The sequence below is a fragment of the Mytilus edulis genome, chromosome 9 (genome assembly GCF_963676685.1).
Source record: "Mytilus edulis chromosome 9, xbMytEdul2.2, whole genome shotgun sequence".
Lineage (NCBI taxonomy): Eukaryota > Metazoa > Mollusca > Bivalvia > Mytilida > Mytilidae > Mytilus > Mytilus edulis.
In genome coordinates, this window is record NC_092352.1 from 19,970,611 (window position 1) to 19,995,608 (window position 24,998).

General features: G+C 32.7%; 2 protein-coding genes across 2 annotated transcripts in view; both read left to right on the top strand.

Annotated features, from left to right (window-relative positions):
* LOC139489855 (uncharacterized) overlaps positions 1-6,264 on the top strand; it is a 45,021-nt gene extending 38,757 nt beyond the window's left edge. Inside the window, exons 16-17 of the mRNA XM_071276702.1 lie at positions 2,923-3,064; positions 6,121-6,264. Coding sequence (XP_071132803.1) covers positions 2,923-3,064; positions 6,121-6,264 — 286 coding nt within the window. The remainder of the gene's footprint in view (positions 1-2,922; positions 3,065-6,120) is intronic.
* The window catches only part of LOC139489613 (uncharacterized), a 75,999-nt gene continuing 57,129 nt past the window's right edge, over positions 6,129-24,998 (top strand). Inside the window, exons 1-13 of the mRNA XM_071276210.1 lie at positions 6,129-6,238; positions 9,795-10,346; positions 10,700-11,230; positions 12,047-12,215; positions 12,685-12,950; positions 15,486-15,669; positions 16,137-16,378; positions 18,841-18,993; positions 19,868-20,047; positions 20,637-20,729; positions 21,744-22,092; positions 23,391-23,710; positions 24,198-24,398. Of these exons, the coding sequence (XP_071132311.1) occupies positions 9,860-10,346; positions 10,700-11,230; positions 12,047-12,215; positions 12,685-12,950; positions 15,486-15,669; positions 16,137-16,378; positions 18,841-18,993; positions 19,868-20,047; positions 20,637-20,729; positions 21,744-22,092; positions 23,391-23,710; positions 24,198-24,398 (3,175 nt within the window). The 5' untranslated portion in view covers positions 6,129-6,238; positions 9,795-9,859. The remainder of the gene's footprint in view (positions 6,239-9,794; positions 10,347-10,699; positions 11,231-12,046; positions 12,216-12,684; positions 12,951-15,485; positions 15,670-16,136; positions 16,379-18,840; positions 18,994-19,867; positions 20,048-20,636; positions 20,730-21,743; positions 22,093-23,390; positions 23,711-24,197; positions 24,399-24,998) is intronic.

Here is a 24,998-nt window from a genome sequence, read left to right on the forward strand (position 1 = left end):
AACCAACCAAGATGGCCGCCATGGCTAAAAATAGTACATAGGGGTAAAATGCAGTTTTTGGCTTATAACTCAAAAACCAAAGCATTTAGAGCAAATCTGACATGAGTAAAATTGTTTATCAGGTCAAGATCTATCTGCCCTGAAATTGTCAGATGAATCAGACAACCCGTTGTTGGGTTGCTGCCCCTGAATTTTTAATTTTAAGGAAATTTTGCTGTTTTTGAATATTATTATAGATAGAGATAAACTGTAAACTGCAATAATGTTCAGCATAGTAAGATTTACAAATAAGTCAACATGACCGAAATGGTCAGTTGACCCCTTTAGGAGTTATTGCCCTTTATAGTCAATTTTTAACAATTTTCATAAAACTTGTAAATTTTTACTAACATTTTCCACTGAAACTTCTGGGCCAAGTTCAATATAGATAGAAATAATTGTTAGCCGCAAGAATGTTCAGTAAAGTAAGATGTACATACACATCACCATTAACAAAACAAAATTTTGTCATGAATCCATCTGTGTCCTTTTTTAGCTCACCTGGCCCGAAGGGCCAAGTGAGCTTTTCCCATCACTTTGCGTCCGGCGTCCGTCGTCCTGCGTCCGTCGTCGTCCTGCGTCCGTCGTCGTTAACTTTTACAAAAATCTTCTTCTCTGAAACTACTGGGCCAAATCAAACCAAACTTGGCCACAATCATCATTGGGGTATCTAGTTTAAAAAATGTGTGGCGTGACCCGGTCAACCAACCAAGATGGCCGCCACGGCTAAAAATAGAACATAGGGGTAAAATGCAGTTTTTGGCTTATAACTCAAAAACCAAAGCATTTAGAGCAAATCTGACATGGGGTAAAAATGTTTATCAGGTCAAGATCTATCTGCTCTGAAATTTTCAGATGAATCGGTCAATCGGTTGTTGGGTTGCTGCCCCTGAATTGGTAATTTTGAAGAAATTTTGCTGTTTTTGGTTATTATCTTGAATATTATTATAGTTAGAGATAAACTGTAAACAGCAATAATGTTCAGCAAAGTAAGATCTACAAATAAGTCAACATGACCAAAATGGTCAGTTGACCCGTTTAGGAGTTATTGCCCTTTATAGTCAATTTTTAACCATTTTTCGTTAATTAAAGTAATCTTTTACAAAAATCTTCTCCTCTGAAACTACTTGGCCAAATTAATCCAAACTTGGCCACAATCATCTTTGGGGTATCTAGTTTAAAAAATGTGTGGTGTGACCTGGTCAACCAACCAAGATGGCCGCCACGGCTAAAAATAGAACAAAGGGGTAAAATGCAGTTTTTGGCTTATAACTCAAAAACCAAAGCATTTTGAGGAAATCTGACAGGGATAAAAATGTTTATCAGGTCAAGATCTATCTGCCCTAAAATTTTCAGATGAATCGGTCAATCGGTTGTTGGGTTGCTGCCCCTGAATTGGTAATTTTGAGGAAATTTTGCTGTTTTTGGTTATTATCTTGAATATTATTATAGATAGAGATAAACTGTAAACAGCAATAATGTTCAGCAAAGTAAGATCTACAAATAAGTCAACATGACCAAAATGGTCAGTTGACCCGTTTAGGAGTTATTGCCCTTTATAGTCAATTTTTAACCATTTTTCGTAAATTAAAGTAATCTTTTACAAAAATCTTCTCCTCTGAAACTACTTGGCCAAATTAATCCTAACTTGGCCACAATCATCTTTGGGGTATCTAGTTTAAAAAATGTGTGGCGTGACCTGGTCAACCAACCAAGATGGCCGCCACCGCTAAAAATAGAACATAGGGGTAAAATGCAGTTTTTGGCTTATAACTCAAAAACCAAAGCATTTTGAGGAAATCTGACAGGGGATAAAAATGTTTATCAGGTCAAGAACTATCTGCCCTGAAATTTTCAGATGAATCGTTCAATCGGTTGTTGGGTTGCTGCCCCTGAATTGGTAATTTTGAAGAAATTTTGCTGTTTTTGGTTATTATCTTGAATATTATTATAGTTAGAGATAAACTGTAAACAGCAATAATGTTCAGCAAAGTAAGATCTACAAATAAGTCGACATGACCTAAATGGTCAATTGACCCCTTAAGGAGTTATTGCCCTTTATAGTCAATTTTTAACAATTTTCATTAATTTGGTAAATTTATGTAAATTTTTACCAAATATAGTTCTCTGTTACTAATGGGCAAAGTTCATGATAGATATAATTGTAAGAAGCAAAATCGTTCAGTAAAGTAAGAACTTCAAACACATCACCATCACCAAAATACAATTTTGTCATGAATCCATTTGTGTCCTTTGTTTAATATGCACATAGACCAAGGTGAGCGACACAGGCTCTTTAGAGCCTCTAGTTTAATATTCACATAGACCAAGGTGAGCGACACAAGCTCTTTAGAGCCTCTAGTTGTTGAGTCTGCGATTAACAGCAAAAGTAGGCAAGACACTGGGTTCCGTGGAACCCTTACAAATTTTTGTTGCACTTACTTCAGTTTGCCTCAACCAAATATTATGAGTTTTATACTTATTATGCTTACTACTATAAAATACCAGATCAAATTTGACTTTCTGTGTCTTCACTTTTACAGATCTCTAGTAAAACTGTTATGTCCCTTTATAAGGTTATATCTGTGTCTTATAACAAAATCAGGCTGTACATTTCTCCATTTGATCTAATGTGTTAATTGTTGTATAGTAAATCAGGCCTTGATTTTCTTATTTGAAAAGTTTCATGTTTTGTAATGCCTTCTGTAGCTTTGTATATTGTTTTGGTTTTGCTCATTGTTGAAGGCTATCAACAGTAACTTTTCACTGCTTATATCCACTTCATTTTCACTCTAGCGGATAGTTATTTTATTGCCAATGATACCAGTGTCTTGAGCTAACTGAAAACTCTATATTTATATATTGTTTATGATGTTTATTTAGTTACAATGGCTGGAATGATGTTAATCTGACCAATCCAGAGGCTTGGTTAGGTGTGGAAACACCTGGTAACGCATGGCAAGATGACAAAAGACTGGTAGAATTTGCTAACTGGGACAATAAAGATTATGCCTCCTCTTGGAAGGTAAGTTAGATTGGTAGAATTTGCTAACCCGGACAATAAAGACTGTGCCTCCTCTTGGAAGGTAAATGTAACTTCAGAGAATTAATGATAACTAAAGGCAAGATGACAAAAGACTGGTAGAATTTGCTAACTGGGACAATAAAGATTATGCCTCCTCTTGGAAGGTAAGTTAGATTGGTAGAATTTGCTAACCCGGACAATAAAGACTGTGCCTCCTCTTGGAAGGTAAATGTAACTTCAGAGAATTAATGATAACTAAAGGCAAGATGACAAAAGACTGGTAGAATTTGCTAAATGGGACAATAAAGACTATGCCTCCTCTTGGAAGGGAAGTAAGATTGGTAGAATTTGCTAACTGCGACAATAAAGACTATACCTCCTCTTGGAAGGTAAATGTTACTTCAGAGAATTTTAATGATAAATAAAGGCAAGATGACAAAAAACTGTTAGAATTGGCTAACTGGGACAATAAAGACTATGCCTCCTCTTGGAAGGTAATCTTCAGGGAAGTAATGATAAATAAACAATCCAATGCCTAATTTGTCAGAAGTAATCTTGTCTTGAGCAATTTAAGGATAATTTTGTTAGGTGAGGAATTCAGGCTTAAGGTAAGCGGCTCCATTAATCACAACAAAAAGGGAAGCTGTGGTATTGAAACATGGTTTTTGGACTTCATTTGTCTTTAAGTGAGATCTTGGCAGAATTGCCATAAGTTTGCCTGTGCATAATATTTTTATAAGCAGCGACATCTAATCTTATTTGTTACATATTAATATCTCTTGTCACACTTCCTGCATAATAAAAAACCTAGCAACTCTTTGGAGGGATCTATAGATAAATAGTTGTCCCTTTGGAGAGGTATGGATCTGATAATCTGATGCTTGTTTTCCTGTGACAGTCCAAATATCAACCTTGTCTCCCCATCCATCTACATTTTACATTAGTTTAATAAGCTTGATCTATATCAACTCCATAACCAGTAAACTCTTTATACCTGGCTTTTTCTCAACCTTTAGCATCCTTTGCTCCTTGTCTGTCGTTTGTTGTTCGTCATTGTTGTCTGTTAACTTTCATAAAAATCTTCTCCTGTTAAACAGATGGACCAAACTTATCAAAACTTTGCCACAGTCATCATTAGGGTATCTAGCTTTTAAAATGTGTTCGATGACCCAAAAAGTATGAAAAAACAGGATCCCTGCCCAAATGTGTCCATCAAGTTATGAAAAAATGGTTCTTTATTATACAAGGTGTAAATGCTGTAACTGTAAGTTGTAAAATGGGGTTTTGGCTACCATAAGCATTAAATTGATTATTGTACGTATATTGACATTGTCCTTAACATGCAACAAATGTTTGTCTCTGGAAAGCTAAAAATCAATCAAAATCATCTGAGGCCTGTTGGAATTCATTGGACATGACAAAGAATTACCTGTTATGTTCTAATTCACTTGTTCAACAATATAAAGTATTTATGTGCATTATAATCGCTACATAATTTCTGAAACCTACTTCAAACCCAAACTGTATACTATATCATTATTTGTATAAAATAAGAAACACATTTCTGATTTTGTCCAGCATGGTGACCATGTCATTTTATTAAACATAATACAAGCTAAATCATCATTTCACTGTCCACAAACACAGTCATAGGATTCACTGAAAGCAAATACATTACGTCCACTAATTAAAAAAATTTCATGGTACACTGGCCTTACAGAATATCTACAAATAAACAAATATCATAATTAGCGGCCCATAATTAGTACACATCCAATTGATTTCTGAATTACATAACAATTCTACACTGTGGTAATAATCAACGTGGTCACCAACTAATCTCAATAACTGAAAAAATGTGATCCTTTTCTTATATACTACCCGCAAAATCCAAACAGGTCCTTACAATAGGTACTACGCGACTAAAAATAACTACGCATATAGCACATAAATATATTTACTGTTAATTTTGGATAATTATACCAGTCAAAATTAGCCTATTGTTTTACTGTCAATTCAAGTAAATGAAAGCATAATATTTTTATTGTTAGTGCTATATCAAAACCTTCCAAACACCATCATAGTCTGCAAACATTGTTCATATTACTTAATATAAGTTGATACATAAAAAAATAGGTTACAAAAAGAAATAATAAAGATGTTTAGGACTATTTACTAGTATGAAATTATATAGAAATATATCAGAAATTAAGTTTACAGTACAGATTTTAATTAGAATTTATTTTTAAAAACTGAAATACAAATAGTAGTCAATATGATATTTTATAGCTTAATGTCCAGTGACATAAATTTCATACATATTCAGGATGAGAAAAAAATTGGAATAAATAAAATTTGTATGTTTTAAAAAAAAAAATTAGGTTTTTATTTTTGCCTTTGTCAAGCATTTTGTGTATTGAACATTAAAATTATCTCTATTCCAAGATTCCTTGTAAAAATGATTGGATGTATCTTTAATCATCCTTTTTATGTCTCTGGACTCCAGCCAAAAAAAAGATGTTTTCAACTGAGTCCCTTTGCAGTAGACGTTATTGTTATCACAGAAGTCATATTAGCGTTAAAAGTCAGGAGATTATTTGGTGCCTTAAAGGGGATAAATTTGGGCAGATAAGAATTGTTGGACACAATTGGGTTGGGATTTTAAGGACATGTTTGAGTGACATGGACTTGTTTTGGTAGACACTCTAGGAGGGATGAACACGTTTGAGAGTGTTACAAATATACTATGGCCCTTTAAAGCCTTTAACAACATGAAAATGATAAAAACCTATACTGAATAATGTTTTCATCAAGATTTTGTCAAACATATTCTAGTTGAGCCTAAAAAGAACCATACCATTTCCTAAATTTTTATCTGAGGAGCACACAAATTCAAGCAATTTTGCACATCTGAATACCCAAAGTATGATGATGAGTAAAACACACATGCCTCATAAAGAAGTTTGAAAAAAAAACCTATAACATTGTAGCAACTACCTCATATTATTCTTAGCTTCTCACAGTTGAAAATAATTTGACCATTCCTATCATTTCAGTGGGCTGGTCAAGTAGACTTGAGTAATAAAGGAAATTGGAGAGTGGACTTTGGGGTTGGAGGAAAAGATAAAGCAAGAACAGCCTGTGAATTATATGATTATGACATCAAATACACTGGTAAGACAATAGGTTTAATTATTTGAAATTGTTAATTTGTAAAAAAAAGTTTTAAAGACACCAATACTGGGAACTGTATATCAAACAGGAAATGAATCTGATAGGCTTTTTAATATAGAATTGATAGAATCCTAAACTTTATGAGACTTCACAAGATTTATGAATTTTGGAAACATCTTACTGAAAAATTATCGGAACTGCTCAATAAATTAACCACATAGTTTCAAAGTTTAACAAATACAAGTTTTATACTCAAGTAGATATATTTTGACAAATAAAATGACCAATTAAAGCGTGATTTCTTTGATGTGAAAAGTTTTATAATGGTTTGTGAAATTCGCAGTTATAGGGTATGGCATCAGTGCCAGTGTTTTGTTACCCGTTTGCATTCTGTACCCTTTTGTATTGAAATAAATGCAATAATGACAAGTTTGAAGTGACAGATTACAAGTATGATACAATGGCATTACTCGTTACTTAGTTGGAATGATATTTTTATGCAGTTAAGCCGCATTATGCGAGCATCCTAGATTTGTGTTCTACCCAATAAATGCTGAAATACTTGCCATTGTTATTTAACTAGCTGGCTACTATGTTATATATAACTAATTGGACACTTTTTTAATACTTTTATTCTGGATTACAAAAAATATGACCAGAAAAACCTTAAATGATCGTCGAATCACCCAAAAGTTTTGAAGTTACACAAAGGAAGTAGTGCTCATTAAAAATCCTTGTGTAGTTTATTATTTTTATGACCTGTGCTTTTGGCTAAGATGTCAAAGAACAATTGTATGAAATATTTAATCGCCGAAAATCTCTTAAGAAAAGTTATTTAGATTTCCCAAATGACAAAAGTCGTAGAAATATTGTTTGTCATCAATACGTAGTACAACTACGTCAGTAGTCTATTATATAAGTTCAACTGTTCATGCTGTTAGCAGCAATTTCAAATTAGAAGAAGAAATTATAATCTTTTCATTTTGGAGGCAGGGGTGCAAATTTAGCGGTGTCCACGACCTTCCACTTTTGCAAGCTAAATTTTGACTTTGTTTCTAGCTACGCCTGATGGAGTCACCTTCCACTTGAAAAAAAGTAAGAAATATGCAAACCTTTTCACCAAAGTTTCCAAATAAACGATCTAAAAACTTATTTTCATCATTATTATTCATGACAGTGATGTTCATTTTGTTCAACTGCTAGCTTTATACAGAAAATCGCTGACAAATAATGTGTAAATACAAGAAAATCTTATCCATTTGCCGTGAAGACAAAAAAAAATTACAATATCGGATCTGATTCCTGAAGTGGATAAGGATAATTCCGGGTTTTGGCGATCAACTACAAAAAAATCCAGGCAGGTGACATAATACATCAATGCATGGAAAATGAATATAAACACTAGGATTGAAAACCAAAAGATGTATGTAAAACAAAGAAAAAGCAGAAAATATTTTACAGAAACTCAAAACTACTTTTTGACAAATTTTAATGTCAAAATCCAATACAATGTGACAGCTGGGAACAGTATATCTCACAATATATATGTTCATGGTCACAGTATAAATTTTCTTTATCAGTGATAAATGATGATAATGCCTGTGAGATGCTTTTAAAGTGTAAACATATTACTGCAATTTTGAAGTGGTATTTTTTTCTCAATTTTGAAGGGTAAATTAAAGTAGCTAGAAGTTTCTTACTTTATTTTTACAAATAATGCAACTATATTATATAATAACTGAATGTAAGCAAATCATATGATATGTAGGTGGTGTCCTTTGGGCCACTCTACCCCTCCTGTTTGATAACTTGGAAACGGTCGAGATCCCCACCCCTAAACCATATATTCAAGTATAGGACAATATAATAAATCAAAAAAATATAGGGGGAGTCCCTGGAGTCACCCCACCCTTTCCTGTTTGAGAACTTTGAAAAGGTCTAGATCCCCACCACTGAACCATATATATTCATGTTTGTGACAATATGAAAAATCCAATGAAACAGAGGGACAATATAACAAATCAGATGAAATATGGAGAGAGTCCCTTGGGTTACCCAACCCCCTCTTGTTTGATAATTTGAAAACCGTTGAGATACCCACCCCTTAACCATATATATTCATGTATGGGACAATATAACAATTCAAATGAAATATAGGGGAAGTCTCTGCGGTCACTGTATGCCCTCCTGTTTGAGAACTTGGAAATGGTCAAAATCCTCACCCTCAAACCATATATACTCATGTATGGGACAATATAACAAATCAAATGAAATATAGGGGAAGTCCCTGGGGTCACCCCACCCCTCCTGTTTGAGAACTTGGAAGCCGTCAAGATCCCCACACCGAAACAATATATATTCATGTATGGGCCAATATTACTAATTAAATGAAATATACGGGGGAGTCCCTGGGGTCACCCTATCCCCTCCTGTTCGAGAACTTGGAAACTGATGAGATCCCCACCCCTAAACCATATATATTCATGTATGGGACAATATAACAAATCAAATGAAATGTAGGGGAAGTCCCTAGGGTCGCCCTAACACTTCCTGTTTAAGAACTTGAAAACCGTCGAGATCCCACCCCTCAACCATATGTATCCATGTATGGGACAAAATAACAAATAATTTACATTTACTATGGGCAGGTCAGTCAGACCTCACCTTTGATCCCTGTAGTAGTGAACATTTGTCTAATTCGTGTCTCATAACTTGTGTACTATAGAACACAAACTCAGTTTTCTTTCCAGGGAAACCAGTCCATTCATACTATTACATGTTCGTACTAAGTCAACTTGTACTACTAGCAGTCAACTAAAACCAATGTTAACTACCAGGTAGAACAACATGAACTGCAATCATTGCAAACTTGTACCACTGCAGACTCTCCATAAAAAATATACATTGATATATGCATTGCTTTTGAAACCTTGATAACATATAAATTATTTGCCTTATTAATTAATTCATTAGATAAACATAAATGTACTATATATGATTGTTTAATGTTGAAGCACCTCAGTTTTCAAAATAATGTTTGCCTTGGTTTTTGGTTAACTGCCTTCAGTGCTGTAAGCGCTTTGATTTAATGATATTATCAAAAAGTATTAAGATAATAGCAAGTACCTATTTTATACATGTTCGTTTTTGTATCCTATCAATTATAAACCATGACATAACGATTAAATCAGCTAAAATTAGATATTGTCAAGTCCCGTCAATATGTATGTTCCTGACCTGTAGTAGGAATATTCAAAGTAGTCACTGTATTGAAGACCAATTGGTGGCCTTAGGCTGTTTTCTTCTCTTTGGTCAGATTGTTGTGTCTTTGACACATTCTCCATTTCCATTCTCAATTTTACTGTTTGACTGCAACCAATGCTTTGAATATTCAAAGTGGTCTAGTTTGACTAACACCCGCAGTGAGATTTATAAAGTGATCACGTTTAACTAACAGCCAAAAGTATTACAAAAGCTGATTACAAAAGTCCAAGGTTTATTAGATCATTCTTAAAATAATTAAATGAAAAGTAATATTTTTCATTTTTGTATTCAGGTTCATCACTTCATATCCAATACAAGGATCAGTACCATCCAACATTATATACAAAATATGGTGAAATGAATATATCCACTGATTTTGACTTTAACTGTTTGGTCGAAAGATACCGATGTCCTGATGGATTTACCATTGCATTTTGGTTCTTAGTAAACACAACAGCAGAAGACACAGTAATACTTAGTTCAGGAGACTGTTCATTTAAAAAGCATGTGTTAAGTCCAGGATTGTGTGTGTTTTACAATCTAGCCAATCAGACTGTCACAATTATTCACTCCTCATTAACAGAAACTGTGGAATCAGTGGTTGCAGTAAACATCCAAAGCTGGACTCATCTATTAATACATTTTGACAGAAATGAGACCATTAGTTTATATGTGAATGGCATGTTCCACAGTACCTTGGCAGCTGTCTCTTACATGGTTCGTATGGTGAACATTATACAGGAAGCTGTTAGTCTGCATAATACAAGTGATACCAAACTCCGACTTCAGAATATCACCTTTGTACCAGCCCCTCCGGATAATTCATTATTAGAAGAGATTAAAGGTTTGTTAAATCCCTGTGACTAAATATAAAAATATGAAGATGTGTTGTGATTGCCAATAAGGCATCTTTTATCAATATTGTGATCTTCATAGTGCTGTGGGGATTGATATCTCACTATTTTTATGTTGACAAACAGTTACACAATGCAAGTTGTCTTTTGTATTTTTGTAGTGTTGTTTGTTAATAACATTTACTTCTGCTCCAATTGATGGAACAGATGAAATTGTGTTTATTTTGAATTGAAAAAAAAAAGAATGTTTATGAGTTGCCTATTCAATTTTTCAGATAACAAGTTTATTTTGTTATTGTTTCAGATAACTAGTTTATTTTGCTATTTTTCTATACCATTTCAGAAATACTCTATGAGGAAAAAGCTGAAGAGGATATGAGTTGGACCTCATTTCAACCATGGTCCGTGGAGCCAAATCCATGGAACTCCCCCGGAATTGATGGCAATGGTTTCATATTACCATACAAGTCTTTTGTTTACCAGTTTGATAACTATATGTTGAATTCCACATGTATGCATCTCCAAGAATGCTGGCAAAGTGACAAATCTATATCATTATGGACGAAATTACCCGTAACATTATCAGAGTCAGTAGATATATTCTCTGTTGAATGCAAGATTTCTGACAGTGCTGGATTTCGACTCTTTTATGATGAACCTATAAAAAAGATGAAAGTAGTTTTTAACAGTCTTAATATGTACTCGGCTGAGTTCAGTGTAACACTAGGGGAATGGTGTCATATTGTACTTGTTATATCTCAACCAGTCACACCAACACTGTATGTAAATGGATCTTTGGTTGAGGTTCTTACAAACACAGGAACAACTTCAGATGGTGTTACTGTTAGAAATAATGCAAGGTATCTAGGAACAGGTTAGTACATTAAAGTAACATAACATATATAATTAGACATTTTTTTCTCTATTTTGCTAGCAATTGGTAAAAGTCATAGACTCCGAAAAATTCCAGGGAACTTTTTCTATTAATCATTGAAAACCAGGGCTTTCTGTTTTGTATGAAAATGTTTGTTTTTTTTAAGCTTTTTTTTCTGACATCACAGAAATGACAAATGACATTCTTGATGACAATACACATATTAAATTGTCCTTCATGTTTAAGGGAATAATAAAATGGATTGAATTGCTATAGAAAATAATTTTTGAAAAGCTTTTTGGTTTTTTTTACTATAAAGAAACGCAGAGGTTTCTGTTTGATAACCTGTCAGAAATTGCTCATGTAGGAAAATTACCTTGATTTTGGAAATGACCTTGATTTGGAAAAAATAAAATAGCATTTTTAGACAACCCATCATTTTAGATTACTTTAAAAGACTCATTTCTTTTAGAAATGAGGGAAAAGGTTCCTATCAAACTTTAAAATAAATATTCCTATGTTCTTCAATGCAGTGAACTCATTGATTTAATTGGACCCATAATTCATGATCAATTCAGATAGTGAGAAAGATGAGGAAGTGGGTTTGAACTAATGGTAGGAATGACTAAAGCAATTTCATAATTATAAAAAAAAAATGTGATATTATTGCCAATGAGACAACTCATCACAAGAAAGCAAATGACACAGAAAATTAACAATTATAGGTCACCGTCTTAAATGTCTTAAACATTTGTTCTATTAGAGGCATTCTTGATATTTTTATAAGTTTGTACTTTATTTTTTGTTTGTTTCCAGTAATGTGTCCACCTGGGTGGTCTAAGTATGGAACTTCTTGCTACAAATATACTGACCAGTATTTGATGTATTGGGATCATGAGCATATATGTAGAAGTCAGGGAGGACACCTGGTGGCTATTGCAGATGAACCAGAATTGAATTTTGTTAAGACTTTACTCTATGACAAGTTAGTATTTACAATTTTATTAGCCATTTATGCTATCACCATTATACAAAAGTAGTATTGCTGTCTCAAAACAATATTGTTATTTTTTTACTTCAATTGTAGAAAGAACTCTTGAAAGAAGAGACAAAAAATAGAAAGAGACATTCAAACCAATAAGGAGAAAAATAAACTGATTATGCAATGGCAAAAAAAGATTAAGTGAATAAAAGACAACACAGAAAACCTAATACCTAACATCACCCACCCACCAATATCACAGGGTAATTGCAGGTGCTCTGTCAGTAGATCCTGCTTCACATGATGCACCCATTGTGTCTATTTCATGGTTGTCATTTTACATTATGTGTATTGGCCGAGTGAGTCTCTTATTATCTTTATATTGATTAAGATATAATATATAAAGTTGATCATTTTAAAATTTTTATAGCAAAAATTAATCAGATTTTTCTTTTAACCTTATCTATTTTAGGCCTGCTCCTGTTTATTTGGGAACATATGATTTCCACATGGATTATTCGTTAAAGCTTTTTATGAATACAGATGGAAAACGGCAACCATATAAGTTTTGGGTAACCAATCCAGATCCTTTACTTAATACTCCAGACTTGTGCTACACAGCAATCACATGTGACCCAGATTGTGGAACTGCAGAGATGCACACATTTAAGGATAATAATGCCAATTTCACAGGTTATGGTGGGCTATGTGAGAATGCACAAGAACCATTTTCCACAAGTAAGTAACATATTCATTATCATTGAAGATGGATCTTTTTACACAAAAAAGTAAGTACATACTGTAAAATTCAGAAAATGTTTTCATTATTGCCAAAAATTGAAAATTGAAATCGCATTTTAGTCTTAAATGACAAAATCGCAATAATAAATGCATACAATAATTTCTGAATTTACAGTATATGAATGTTCAGTGTTTCCTAATATTATTTTTATGGCCCCGCAACGAAGTTGTCGGTGCCATATAGTTTTACCCTTGTCCAAATTCTGATATTCCCTTATTCCTTAATTCCAAAATTCTGTAATTCTGAAATTCCGTAATTCCGTCATTTCGTAATTCCGCAACAAACCATTATACAAAGTTTTTTTTTAAATGCCTTCAGATATTGGACTTATTTTTGGTGTGTGAGTTAACCATGATGAGTTACAGATCAAGTTTAAGTTTCATTCTGCTCCACTCATTTTTGCCGAAATTACGGGCTTTGGACTTTGAGAATTTGTTGAAAATCGTTGAAAATCACAGTTACATGTATACAGTTTTTGTCGAGCCTGCAACTTTTGTTGCAGAAAGCTCGACATAGGGATAGTGATCCGGCGGCGGCGGCGGCGTTAGCTCACTTCTTAAAAGCTTTATATTTTAGAAGGTGGAAGACCTGGATGCTTCATACTTTGTATATAGATGCTTCATGTTATGAAGTTTCCGTCAGTCACATGTCCAATGTCCTTGACCTCATTTTCATGGTTCAGTGACCACTTGAAAAAAAAGTTCAAATTTTTTGTAATGTTGAATTCTCTCTTATTATAAGTAATAGGATAACTATATTTGATATGTGCGTACCTTGCAAGGTCCTCGTGTCTGTCAGACAGTTTTCACTTGACCTCGACCTCATTTCATGGCTTAGTGAACAAGGTTAAGTTTTGGTGATCAAGTCCATATCTCAGATACTATAAGCAATAGGGCTAGTATATTCGATGTATGGAAGGACTGTAAGGTGTACATGTCCAACTGACAGGTGTCATCTGACCTTGACCTCATTTTCATGGTTCACTGGTTATAGTTAAATTTTTGTAATTTGGTCTGTTTTTCTCATACCATATCCAATAGGTCTAATATATTTGTTGTATGGAATGATTGTTAAGTGTACATGTCTAGCGGGCAGATGTCATGTGACCTTGACCTCATTTTCATGGTTCAGTGGTCAAAGTTAAGTTTTTGTCTTTTTATCTAATGCTATATGCCATAGGTCAACTATATTTGGTGTATGGAAATATTTTATGATCTTTATGTCAGTTGAGCAGGTTATATTTAACCGTGACCTCATTTTCACGGTTCATTGCACAGTGTTAAGTTTTTGTGTTTTGGTCTATTTTTCTTAAAGTATAAGTAATGTGTCAACTATATATGTTGTATAGAAGCATTGTTAGCTGTACCTGTCTGCCTGGCATGGTTCATCTGACCTGGACCTCTTTTTCAAGGTTCATTGGTCTTTGTTTAGTTATCTTGGTTAATGTTAAGTTTATGTGACAGTTGTAACAAAGCTTAGCTTTATACTTAGGACTATCAACATAATATCAATGATTAGTATAGAAGGCGAGACATTTCAGAGTGTGCACTCTTGTTTTTCTAAATGCCTTCAGATATTGGGCTGATTTTTGATATGTGAGTTAACCATGATGAGTTACAGATCAAGTTTAAGTTTCGTTTTGCTCCACTAATTTATGCCGAAATTACGGGCTTTGGACTTTGAGAATTTGTTGAAAATCACAGTTATACAGTCTTTTTTTCTAAACGCCTTCAGATGTTGCGCTGATTTTTGGTATGTGAGTTAACCATGATGAGTTACAGATCAAGGTAAAGTTTAGTTCTTCTCCCCTAATTTTTGCTGAAATTACAGGCTTTGGACTTTGATAAATTATTGAATACCACAGTTATACAGATTTTTTTTCTATATTCCTCCAGATTTTGAGCTGATGTTTGATATGTGAGACTACCATCATGTTTATGTCCACATGTGTTTATATTGAAATTGCAGATTTTTCAACTTTTTGGGACGGGACCATTCGTGTCGCTTTGACAAATCTAGTCTCCATCTTTTTTCTGTTTTCTGTTGCATTTAACCTAAGCTGCATTTAACCATTATGAGTGAATGGATTAATGGATTTAGAACTAATATTTTATGTTCACAAGGCATAAAAAATATTTTTGAAATTTTAGCACTAAACAGATGACAGTTATGGTATGAATATTTATTATAAAAGGTGCTGATGTGTTTTAATCCAGGTCAAGAAAAACACCAGTAGAATCGTCCTATATATTGAACTATATTTGATAAAGATGGAGCTTGACTTTTGTGACCCTCTAGTTAAAAACCTTCAGGAATTTTGGGTCCTTAATGCTATTCAACTTTGTACTTAATTTGAACCTTTTAACTTTTTTGATTCTTACATCACTGATGTCTTTTGTAGACAAAAACTCAAGCCCGGCATTCCAATTTTTTATGAGTTCATTTACATCTTATTTAATTTATTATTTTAGGGATACAAGATGGTTTAAAATGTAACGACGGATGGGAGTACTTTGATGGACATTGTTATTTATTTACCAACACCACATCTTACACAGGCCCCAATGCAAACATACACTGTTCCGGGTTCAGAGCCATAGTCTTAGAGATTGATTCTGAAGAAGAACAAAGATTTATTTCCAATTTACTTTATAGGTAATATAAATATTGAATTAAAATAAATGAAAAGATTAAAAAAAAAAAAAAAAAAAAAAAAAAACATCAGTGTGAAAACTAGTGACAAAAATTTATCACCAATCCAAATTACTGTATAGCAGGTTATTTTTGCGGGGTGTTAAATTTCGCTTATTTTTGATGATGGAACAAAATTGCAAAAATAAATTCTGCCAATTTAAAAGAGCTGATGCAAAGGTATCAATCAAAGTTTTTATCCACAAAAATAATAACCACCAAATATTTTGAACATCTTTTTTAATGAAAGTCGCGAAATTTTACACCTGCGAAAAAATAACCCGCTTTATGGTATAAAATTAAATATTTATACATATGTACAAAAGATATCAGTGCAACAAGTTTTTAATTAATTTTTATCAATAAGGAAATTCAGCAATACATATTTTCACTAACAGCTTAGCTAATAAAATTGAAATTTATTATTTTAGTGGATCTCCTTTGCCCAAAACGGCACACATAGGACCCAAATTTAGGACCCTAGCAGATTCTGGTATTGGAGTTTTTACTAATGGAGATCTACAGCCTTTGAAGTTTGAAAAATGGGCAACACCTCCATTGAACAACTATGCCACAAACCGCTGTGCAGTGATAGATTGTAGTGTCAGAAAATGTCCATGGAGAGACATAATTTGTTCTGGGACATGGCCTGTTATTTGTGAAAAACCTGCAAGTAAGTCTTTTTCACAGATTTTGAGAAAACCTAAATTGAAAAATATGACATGAAAAATTAAATGAGAAAATTTTAATAGATTGATAATTGTAGTCCACTTTTTTTTTTGACATAATATATTTCTTTGCTTCTATCCCACTTTTGCGATTTTTAAATTTGCTTGATGTAGTTAAATAAGGAAAGAATCAGGATGTATATATTGGCATTGATTTATAAAAGAGTTACTTTTCTCTTTGCAAAAGTCACAAAAATAAATCAGTGGTGAAAATTAATTGGTTTACAGTATACTGTGTTATACAGCTGTTCAATCAATTGAAACATAAGTAGAGTGAGTGACCCATATTCGCCACATAATTCGTTCATTCCCACTTCCATTCGACCTGCATTCAAATATTTGGAATTTTTATGTAGGTTTCAGAAATTTTACTTTATGAAAAAATTGGTTGGTACAGGAATTATCTTCAAAACATTGGTTAATTGTTCTAAAAATGGACACAAACTCATGAGGAAATCAAGTTTTCGTGTACCATGGTGGACACATTTTCGCCACAATGTATGATATGACCATCCTCATTATCCTGGTATATTATAAAAACAAATGTTTGTAATTACATAAATAAGCTTAAAAGATCATTCCTATACGATTGTTCTCACTAATTTACTGTAAGACTGCGCATAATTACCATATAAATCTTGCATAATAGCAAGAAATTGTTTTAAAACACCTGCGTATTTCTTTATAAGTGCGAAAAACCTTGGAAATGGGGTAAAGAGGATTAGCAACTGTTCAAACATTACAAAAAAACTTTATCATCTATTCAGGCAAGTACTGGATAAAGGCACACACATTTTACAGAAAAAAATGCAAAACGGCGAATTTGTGTCCATGGCGAATATGCGCCCACCACTCTATCCTTGTAGAAAGAAGACCCCATAGGTGAATGGGGTGTAAAACATGGTCACTTGGAGTTCTTCTAACAGGCAGTAAAACCTTTGCTGAAGTAGGGTGTCCATTGGATATGTGGGATACAGACATGCAGACATGTCTGGTTACAATTGGGACATTAAGACCACTGCCTCATGCAGAAACAGAGCCATGCTCTTTGCATATCAAAGAAACCTTTCAACAACTCTTTGCTGATGAGCTTAAGTGGCCTATTGCAATACTAAATTTGTTTCCATTGTCAAACGTAACCTCATTTCTAGTGGCATTTCAAATTTCCCACTCTTTGTCCCAGTCAACCTACTTTGTAGAACCTACCTATTGTATTAGTTGTTTTTATGCCCCCATCGTAGCAGAGGGGGCATTAAGTTTTTCCCTTGTCCGTCTGTATGTCTGTAAGTCTGTACGTCCTAACGTCCTAAAATTTGTTTCCATTCTCTAACTTTAGTTTGCCTCAACCAATTAACAGTCCCTATCTGTTCTACCAAATTTTGCAATTTTCACAGCTTTCTAAATATTTTACCTGAAGTTTAACTTCATAGAAACCAGGTATATCCTGAATCATACATATATCAGCTTTCTACATGCCAATTTTCAACAGATGTTTAAAATCATATAAAAAAGAAGAGGTCTTCCGAAAAAGAGGTACCACTAAAAATAACCCCTGGTTTTCTGGAAATCTTAAATTAGTATACTATGGAGTGCATTAATCCTCAATTTTGTAAGTAAATTTTAGCTTAAAATGGTCTTAGTATATTTCTCTTTCACCAAAAGTTTCATATCTGCCAATTTGTTGGTTAGTTTAAGTGAGCAATGACATCAAATGCACTATTTTTTTAATATTTTCCAAATTGGAGGGAGTAATTGGTGGTATGACACCTGAAACTTATACACAATGCTTATTACCACAAAACAAAGATTAAATTTGAATTTTGGTTGCGTCACTTTTACCGTTCTAGAGTTATGCCCCTTTACAAATGGAAAAATTGCTGGATTATTCATTTCCGTTTGCCACAACCAAATGTTATGAAACTTACACACATTGCTTATAAATTTCCACAAAACACTGATCAAAGAATGTTGGTATTACACTTTTACTGTTCTAAAGATATGCCCCTTTACAAATGAAAAAATTGCAGAATTTTTTGTATCCGTTCTTCAACTTTAGTTTGCCTCAACCAAATGTTAACTTTTATGCAATGCTAATTTCCACAAAACACAGATCAAGGTTGAATTTTTGTGGTGTCACTTTTACCATTCTAGAGTTATGCCTCTTTACAAATGGACACATTCCTCATATATCTTGTCCTGAATATGCATGAAATAATTGCCACTGGACATTATGCAATCAATCAATTTTAATAAGAAAATTGTAATTTTAGCTGTTATTTATCCATAGGTACAGATCTTATATAACCATTTAAATGTGTTTAAATATATTTATACATACAAGGGTATATGTGAATAATATATATATACATGAAATTGAAATAAATACTGGTACATATTTACGTTTTAGAATCTGTATGTTCACCATCATGGGAGGAGTTTGACAATAGATGTATATCTATCCATGATGTAACTACCACAGGAAAGTGTACTGCTGGTTCTAAGCTACTTACATTTAACAATGTGGCAGAAGTTGATGAATTTAGAACTACATTTGATTTGGGTGAGTTTAAAGACAACAATTTATTTTATTAGCATGACATTTAAGTAAAGATGGAATGTTAACAATTTTAACAAAATATATGAAGTAAAGGATTAGGGTCATACTATCAAAGTTACATAGATTGAAATATTTGATTTTGTACAACTGCTTGCTCAAGGTAGGACCTTAATTCTTATGCAATTTTATGTAAGAATTTTTTTTCATTGACTAAAAGTTAACGCCAAATCCACACTTGACCAGGCGTAACTAAGGAGAGACTCACCATTTTGAATTGATTGGATCAACAAATGTACTACAATATTATCGAAAATAAAACAACACCTACCAGAATTCACTGTTTTAATGTAATTTTATCTGAATTTGGATTGTAGAGGTAAAGTAACAACCTCAATTTGTAAGTTTAGATTTGTATGATGTCACGTTTAGCCATGACGTCTTTGCGTCAAAATCAGTCATGAAGTTTTGTAGAATTTATTTGTATGTCAAATTTATACATTTTTTTCAAGCTTTAACGTATTATTTCTTTTTGTAATGCATTAGAATCGGAATAACAGTACTGTAGTGGAAGAGTTGCCACCGCCAATCTCTGCTACATGTCGCTAGTAAAAGTGCATTTGTGTTACCATACAGAATATGTAGAATAAGGAAATTAAGACATACAGCCCCAGTGTCACGCATTTGTAAACATTAAAATTATTCGCCTTTTCATCCAATTTATTGCAAACATGGGCATGCCCACCTTTTCTTATAAATAAGCTCAAATATATTAGAAGTTTTGTGAGTAAATAGCACAAGATTGCAATAGCTTAGCAACAGCTAGAATATGTCACTGAAAATTATTATAATAAAAAACAATATTTCTTTTGCCTTTCAGTTGGAAGAACTTGTTTAACAGATGGTATTCTAAGCAGTGGTAGCTATATTTGGAGTTCTACTGGTGAATCTACATATTTTGATACTCTCGTATCTGGGACTGGTAACTGTGTAGGAATCACATCGACTGGTTTACAGAAACTTGACTGTACATTGTATACATGTGCAATTTGTCAACACAGTATGTATAAATAACTGTCATAAGATTACTGTTTCTAACATTCAATACACTTGGATTGCCCCATTAATTTTAAGGGATAAATTCTATATTTCATTGTCTGAAATTGTGAGCTCTAGCTTAGATGTCATTTTGATAGTAATAAAATGTATTATTTGACGTTTTTTCCTCTTAGTTGCATGTAAATAAAACATATCATACGACAACAACCCTCTCTCTCTCTCTATATATATATATATAATTTAATTTTGGATGTAACACGTCTTCTGATTGGCTGACGTTATTTTGTTATCAGACCATAGACATAATTTAGTCATGTGACTGTGACGTCATCAACGTTTTATCAAGGTTTTCTAAGGTTTAAATGGAATTTAGAATTAAATTATAAGAAATGACTGTAATATTTTTTCTGTCTATTCGAAATAACATATGAGCGTTAATCAGTGTGCACCACATTTTTTATGTTGTTTCTTCATAGACAGAAAAATATTACAGTCATTCCTTAAATATATATATATAGAGAGAGGGTTGTTTATATATTGCCTTTTTGGATACTTTTTTTTTTTAATTAACTTGCCATATTTTGTTTCAGGTCAGTTAGTTGGAGGTGTCAGTATAGACAATGTACATTTTATGGATAATGGTATGAATGCTGCTGGTGTAACAGATCTATATGACAGAGAAAGTAAGATCAGAAATAGAATGGGTTCAGTATAGAAATCTGTCTCTGGATGTGGGATTTTCTCGCTGTCTTGAAGGTCATAGGCTGTTTTCTGCTCTTTGGTTGGGTTGTTGTCTCTGCGACACATTCCCTATTTCCATTCTCAATATTAATGATTAATCAACAAAACAGGGAATTATATGAAAAGGGTTGCTTAAAAATTCTCATTGGAGATAATATGTTTTAAAACCTCATTTACTATTTTAAACAATACACAAGATAATAAGTATAATTTGAAATTGAAAATGTGCAAAGATTGATTTAAGGTGGAAGACAAAGAAGTAGGTCCAGTAAGGGCTGAACTTGGACTCAAATTTCAGGTTCATCTGACGAAATATTTTGGACACTTTTTAAACACTTTAGTGTCTATTTCAGTTGATTCAGTAAGTTTATGTGAAAGATTTTAACTGATTTACTTATTAAAAACGCTTCGATTCAAGCTTAATTATGAAAAATCTATCAAATATGCCAAAAAATGTCAATTTTCAGATGGTTTTTGTTGAAAATGAAAGTGTGTTCATCCTCAACCTTTATCTATGTTATGTATTATCATCAAATACAACTTACATTTCAATATTAAGAATGAACACAAATGCGGCAACTTTCATTTAAGACTGCTAAAATTGTGAAGATTTCAGAAATTAGGCATGCTAGTACCCAATATAAGTGAATGGTATTGTCAAAAACAACCAATATTTATGTAGCAGAAGCTTTCGACTTTCCAAAAAATAACCAAAAGTTTACATTCTAACTATTTCGTAAAACTGCTATATTTTAGGGTCAAAAAGAGGTCTTACTGGACCTACTCCTTTGTTACATTAACAAAGGCTAGATGGCGTTTAAGTTTATAACTTTTTAAACAAGGTAAACAAGGAAAATTAATTTATTTACACTTTTGTATAAAAGAAGACATAAAATACCAATAACACATTCTGAATGACTACATTCTCCACAATAATTTTTATTTTTGTATTTCAGAATACATCCCAGAAACCTACGAATTTGACATGACAGGTTATAATATGACAACTAATGTTATAAATGGGGAAAAATCTGATGGTTTTATCATTGAACTTACATCAAGTGAAAATATAACAATATTGAATGACCTAGCTTTGGGACCTGTCTTACATAAGGGTAACTTTTCATCCTCTGCACTAGTTTACACTGTAACAAATAATGATGGCTGTCTTCAATCTCTTAGTAACTGTCACCATAGTTTTGGAGTCTCATTTTGGCTGTATATTGTCAACTTTACTGATTGTGTTGTCATAGATACAGTAACTGATGGTACAACAGGGATGATAATATCTGTTACAAATAATAAGTAAGTTAATGTAAATACAATCAAACCTGTTTAAAGGGGCACTAGCTACAAGATATATAAAAAAAATACAGTTTGATTTTTTTCTGTTCAATCAATAATGAAAGTGAAATAGTGAAATAGCAATTGGCTTTTTGCAGCCCAAAAGGTTCAATTTTGTCAAATTACGCTAAGAAACATTGATAATTAGTTATTCCCTTGCAAGTGAATGAGTCGACCTCTTTAAATCCATATTCATGTGAACTTCAATTTAACCCCTAGCTAGAGATTGACAACTAATGCATTGTATGTGTACTGGTTATTTAAAGAAAAAGAATGTCAACAATAAAGTGAAACTACAGTAAATCATTTGATTACTAATTCGATGCATATAAAATCATTCTTATTTGTTTAAAAACAATGAGAAACATCTATTTTTAATCTATAAAATCAAATCATACAGACCTATAAAAATCCAATTGCACGTGTTGGTTTAATCTATTCATATCTTTATTTATGTTTACATCGCTTATATGGTCATCTGAGGTCAAATCGATAGTTAATTAGATGGCGTCTGGACTATAAAAATACACACGAAACGAACCTATATACCCCATGCTCTTTAAACTGTTTATTTTAGACTTTTGATAGTTTGGATAAATGTTTTACATTGTTATAAATCAAATATGAGAATTTGAGTCAAATTGGTGACCATTAATTTGACAACTAGTGCCACTTTAAGAGATCACTTGTATTAAGCAAAAAACTTGTGTTAAAAGACAACCAATTTTAGATCCCTCTGTAGTACATTTCAAATGAATTTGAACCTGTATTAAAAGACCACCTGTCTTAAGAGACCACTTTTTTGCTCTCACTTAAGTGGTCTCTTAAAACAGGTTTGACAGTACAACAATTTTTTAAGTACCAATCTAAAAGTACTCACAGTTAGTGACATTTAGTTCAAAGCTAGTTCCAACAATTAAGTAAATCTTTGCTGTTGTCTGCTCTATGGTCGGGTTGTTGTCGCTTTGACACATTCCCCATTTCCATTCTCAATTTTATTACAAAGTATAAAACATATCAGTACATATTCAATAGATTTAGTGTAACAACATCATAATAAGTCTGAGAAAGACTTGACTTGTGCAAACCGAAAAATAGAAGTATTAAAATATGATGTGAGACAGTAAATTTGTTCAGAACTGTATAGGAATGTATATTAAGTAAGGGTGTCTACATCTTACAGCAAAATCAAAATAGTTCAACTTCCAAGTGCCAGTTTAAATGATACTCTCTGATATTCATTGACTTTTTGATTTTAGTGAAACAGCCATTTCAGTAACAGTAAAAGAGCTTAACTATGTGACATACAGTGAACTACCTGTGCCTTTGGACAAAGAATGGAATCATATCAACATTGTCTGGCAAAAGTATGTTAGCTTGAAATTCTTCATAAATTTCCATCTGGTGCATGCTGTATCCCCTACCAAACATGTGCCAGTGTTTCCAGCGACTGTAAACGACAGTATGTCATCATCTGTGGCTATTGCTGACTGCACATTGGAAAACAATTCCACTTTACTGATCAAAGATTTAAAATTTGGTACTAATCTGAAGGAAGACTGGGAAAACAAAATGATAGGTATGATTCTTAGATGTATGTTTTGCTAATTTAGAATAGCTGTACCTTGTTAGAGATTATGAGCATTTTTTCAAACTTTCAATTTGACTGTTTTTATGAAAATCAAAAGGGACCATAAAAGCTTTAGTGAAATGCATATTGGGTATTTTCAAATCATGAATACATCTTATTCTATGAAAATTTTAACTTTTGTATAATGTATGATCATGTTTTCAAAATCCTACAAGTACAGCAGTGGTGTACAAATTAACTACTAGTACTAAAAGATTATTGATAAAGAACTGGTTCTATAACTATTTTTTTTCTAATTTATTAATAAGCTTTCCCAAGAATGTGGAAACATTTGCAATAATAAGAATTTTCTTTAATTGGAAAGTTCTGATCCTTATTTGAAGAAATTTAAATGCAAATGTCTTCCTAAATTTTTTTTAATTTGTCTTTTTATAACTTTTGTTTAGTTATATGATTCTGTTATTTTTGCCTTTAGATGATACACCAAGATATATAGACTTCAATGAACCAAAGTCAAAATCTAAGACCAATGTCCATGTGATAGTAGATAACAGTTTGGTAGAGACCTACTGGAGAAACTCTCTATTCCTCACAGCAGCCAAGATAGATAACCCAGCAGGACTGGTTCCTGCCATACAAGTACCAGAGCAAATGATGAACTGTTTCTCTAATAATGGTATTTGTAAATTTTAACTATCTACTTGCAGTTTTACATTTATAATTATTGATGCTTTGTTGCTTCTGATTCTTTGAGATTCTTAGCCCTTTAAAATACCATGCAGGTCTTGTCCTTCAACAGATAAGGTGCCATTTTCAATTTTAAGCAACCCATGGTGTTATCCATAGATTCAGAAAAAAGGGGTTGTGGGTCTAGTCCATTATATTTTACAAAGTTACGGTTAATAAGTATGATTCAGATCGTTTTCACTACATGTAAAACTCTTCTTTTTTTTACTTTTTTTTTTTTATGAAACACTGATTTCTAGCATCATCTAAATGTTTTATAGGCTAATTGGATCCCTTCATCCTTGAACTTACACAGTCATTGTGCCTGTATGTTCATAAACCAAACCTCTCAAAAGAAATATATTTATTTTATCATTTATAACATTTACCTAAGAAGTCATAAGGAAATATCCCCATTAGAATATTTACCCCTATCCTCAGCATTGTAATATAGATTTTATGCCCGATAGATGCACAAATGATGTCAAAGACTTTTTGAGGGAAACATAATGATTGGAATGTTGGAAGTATTTTTAATATTCTTATAGAA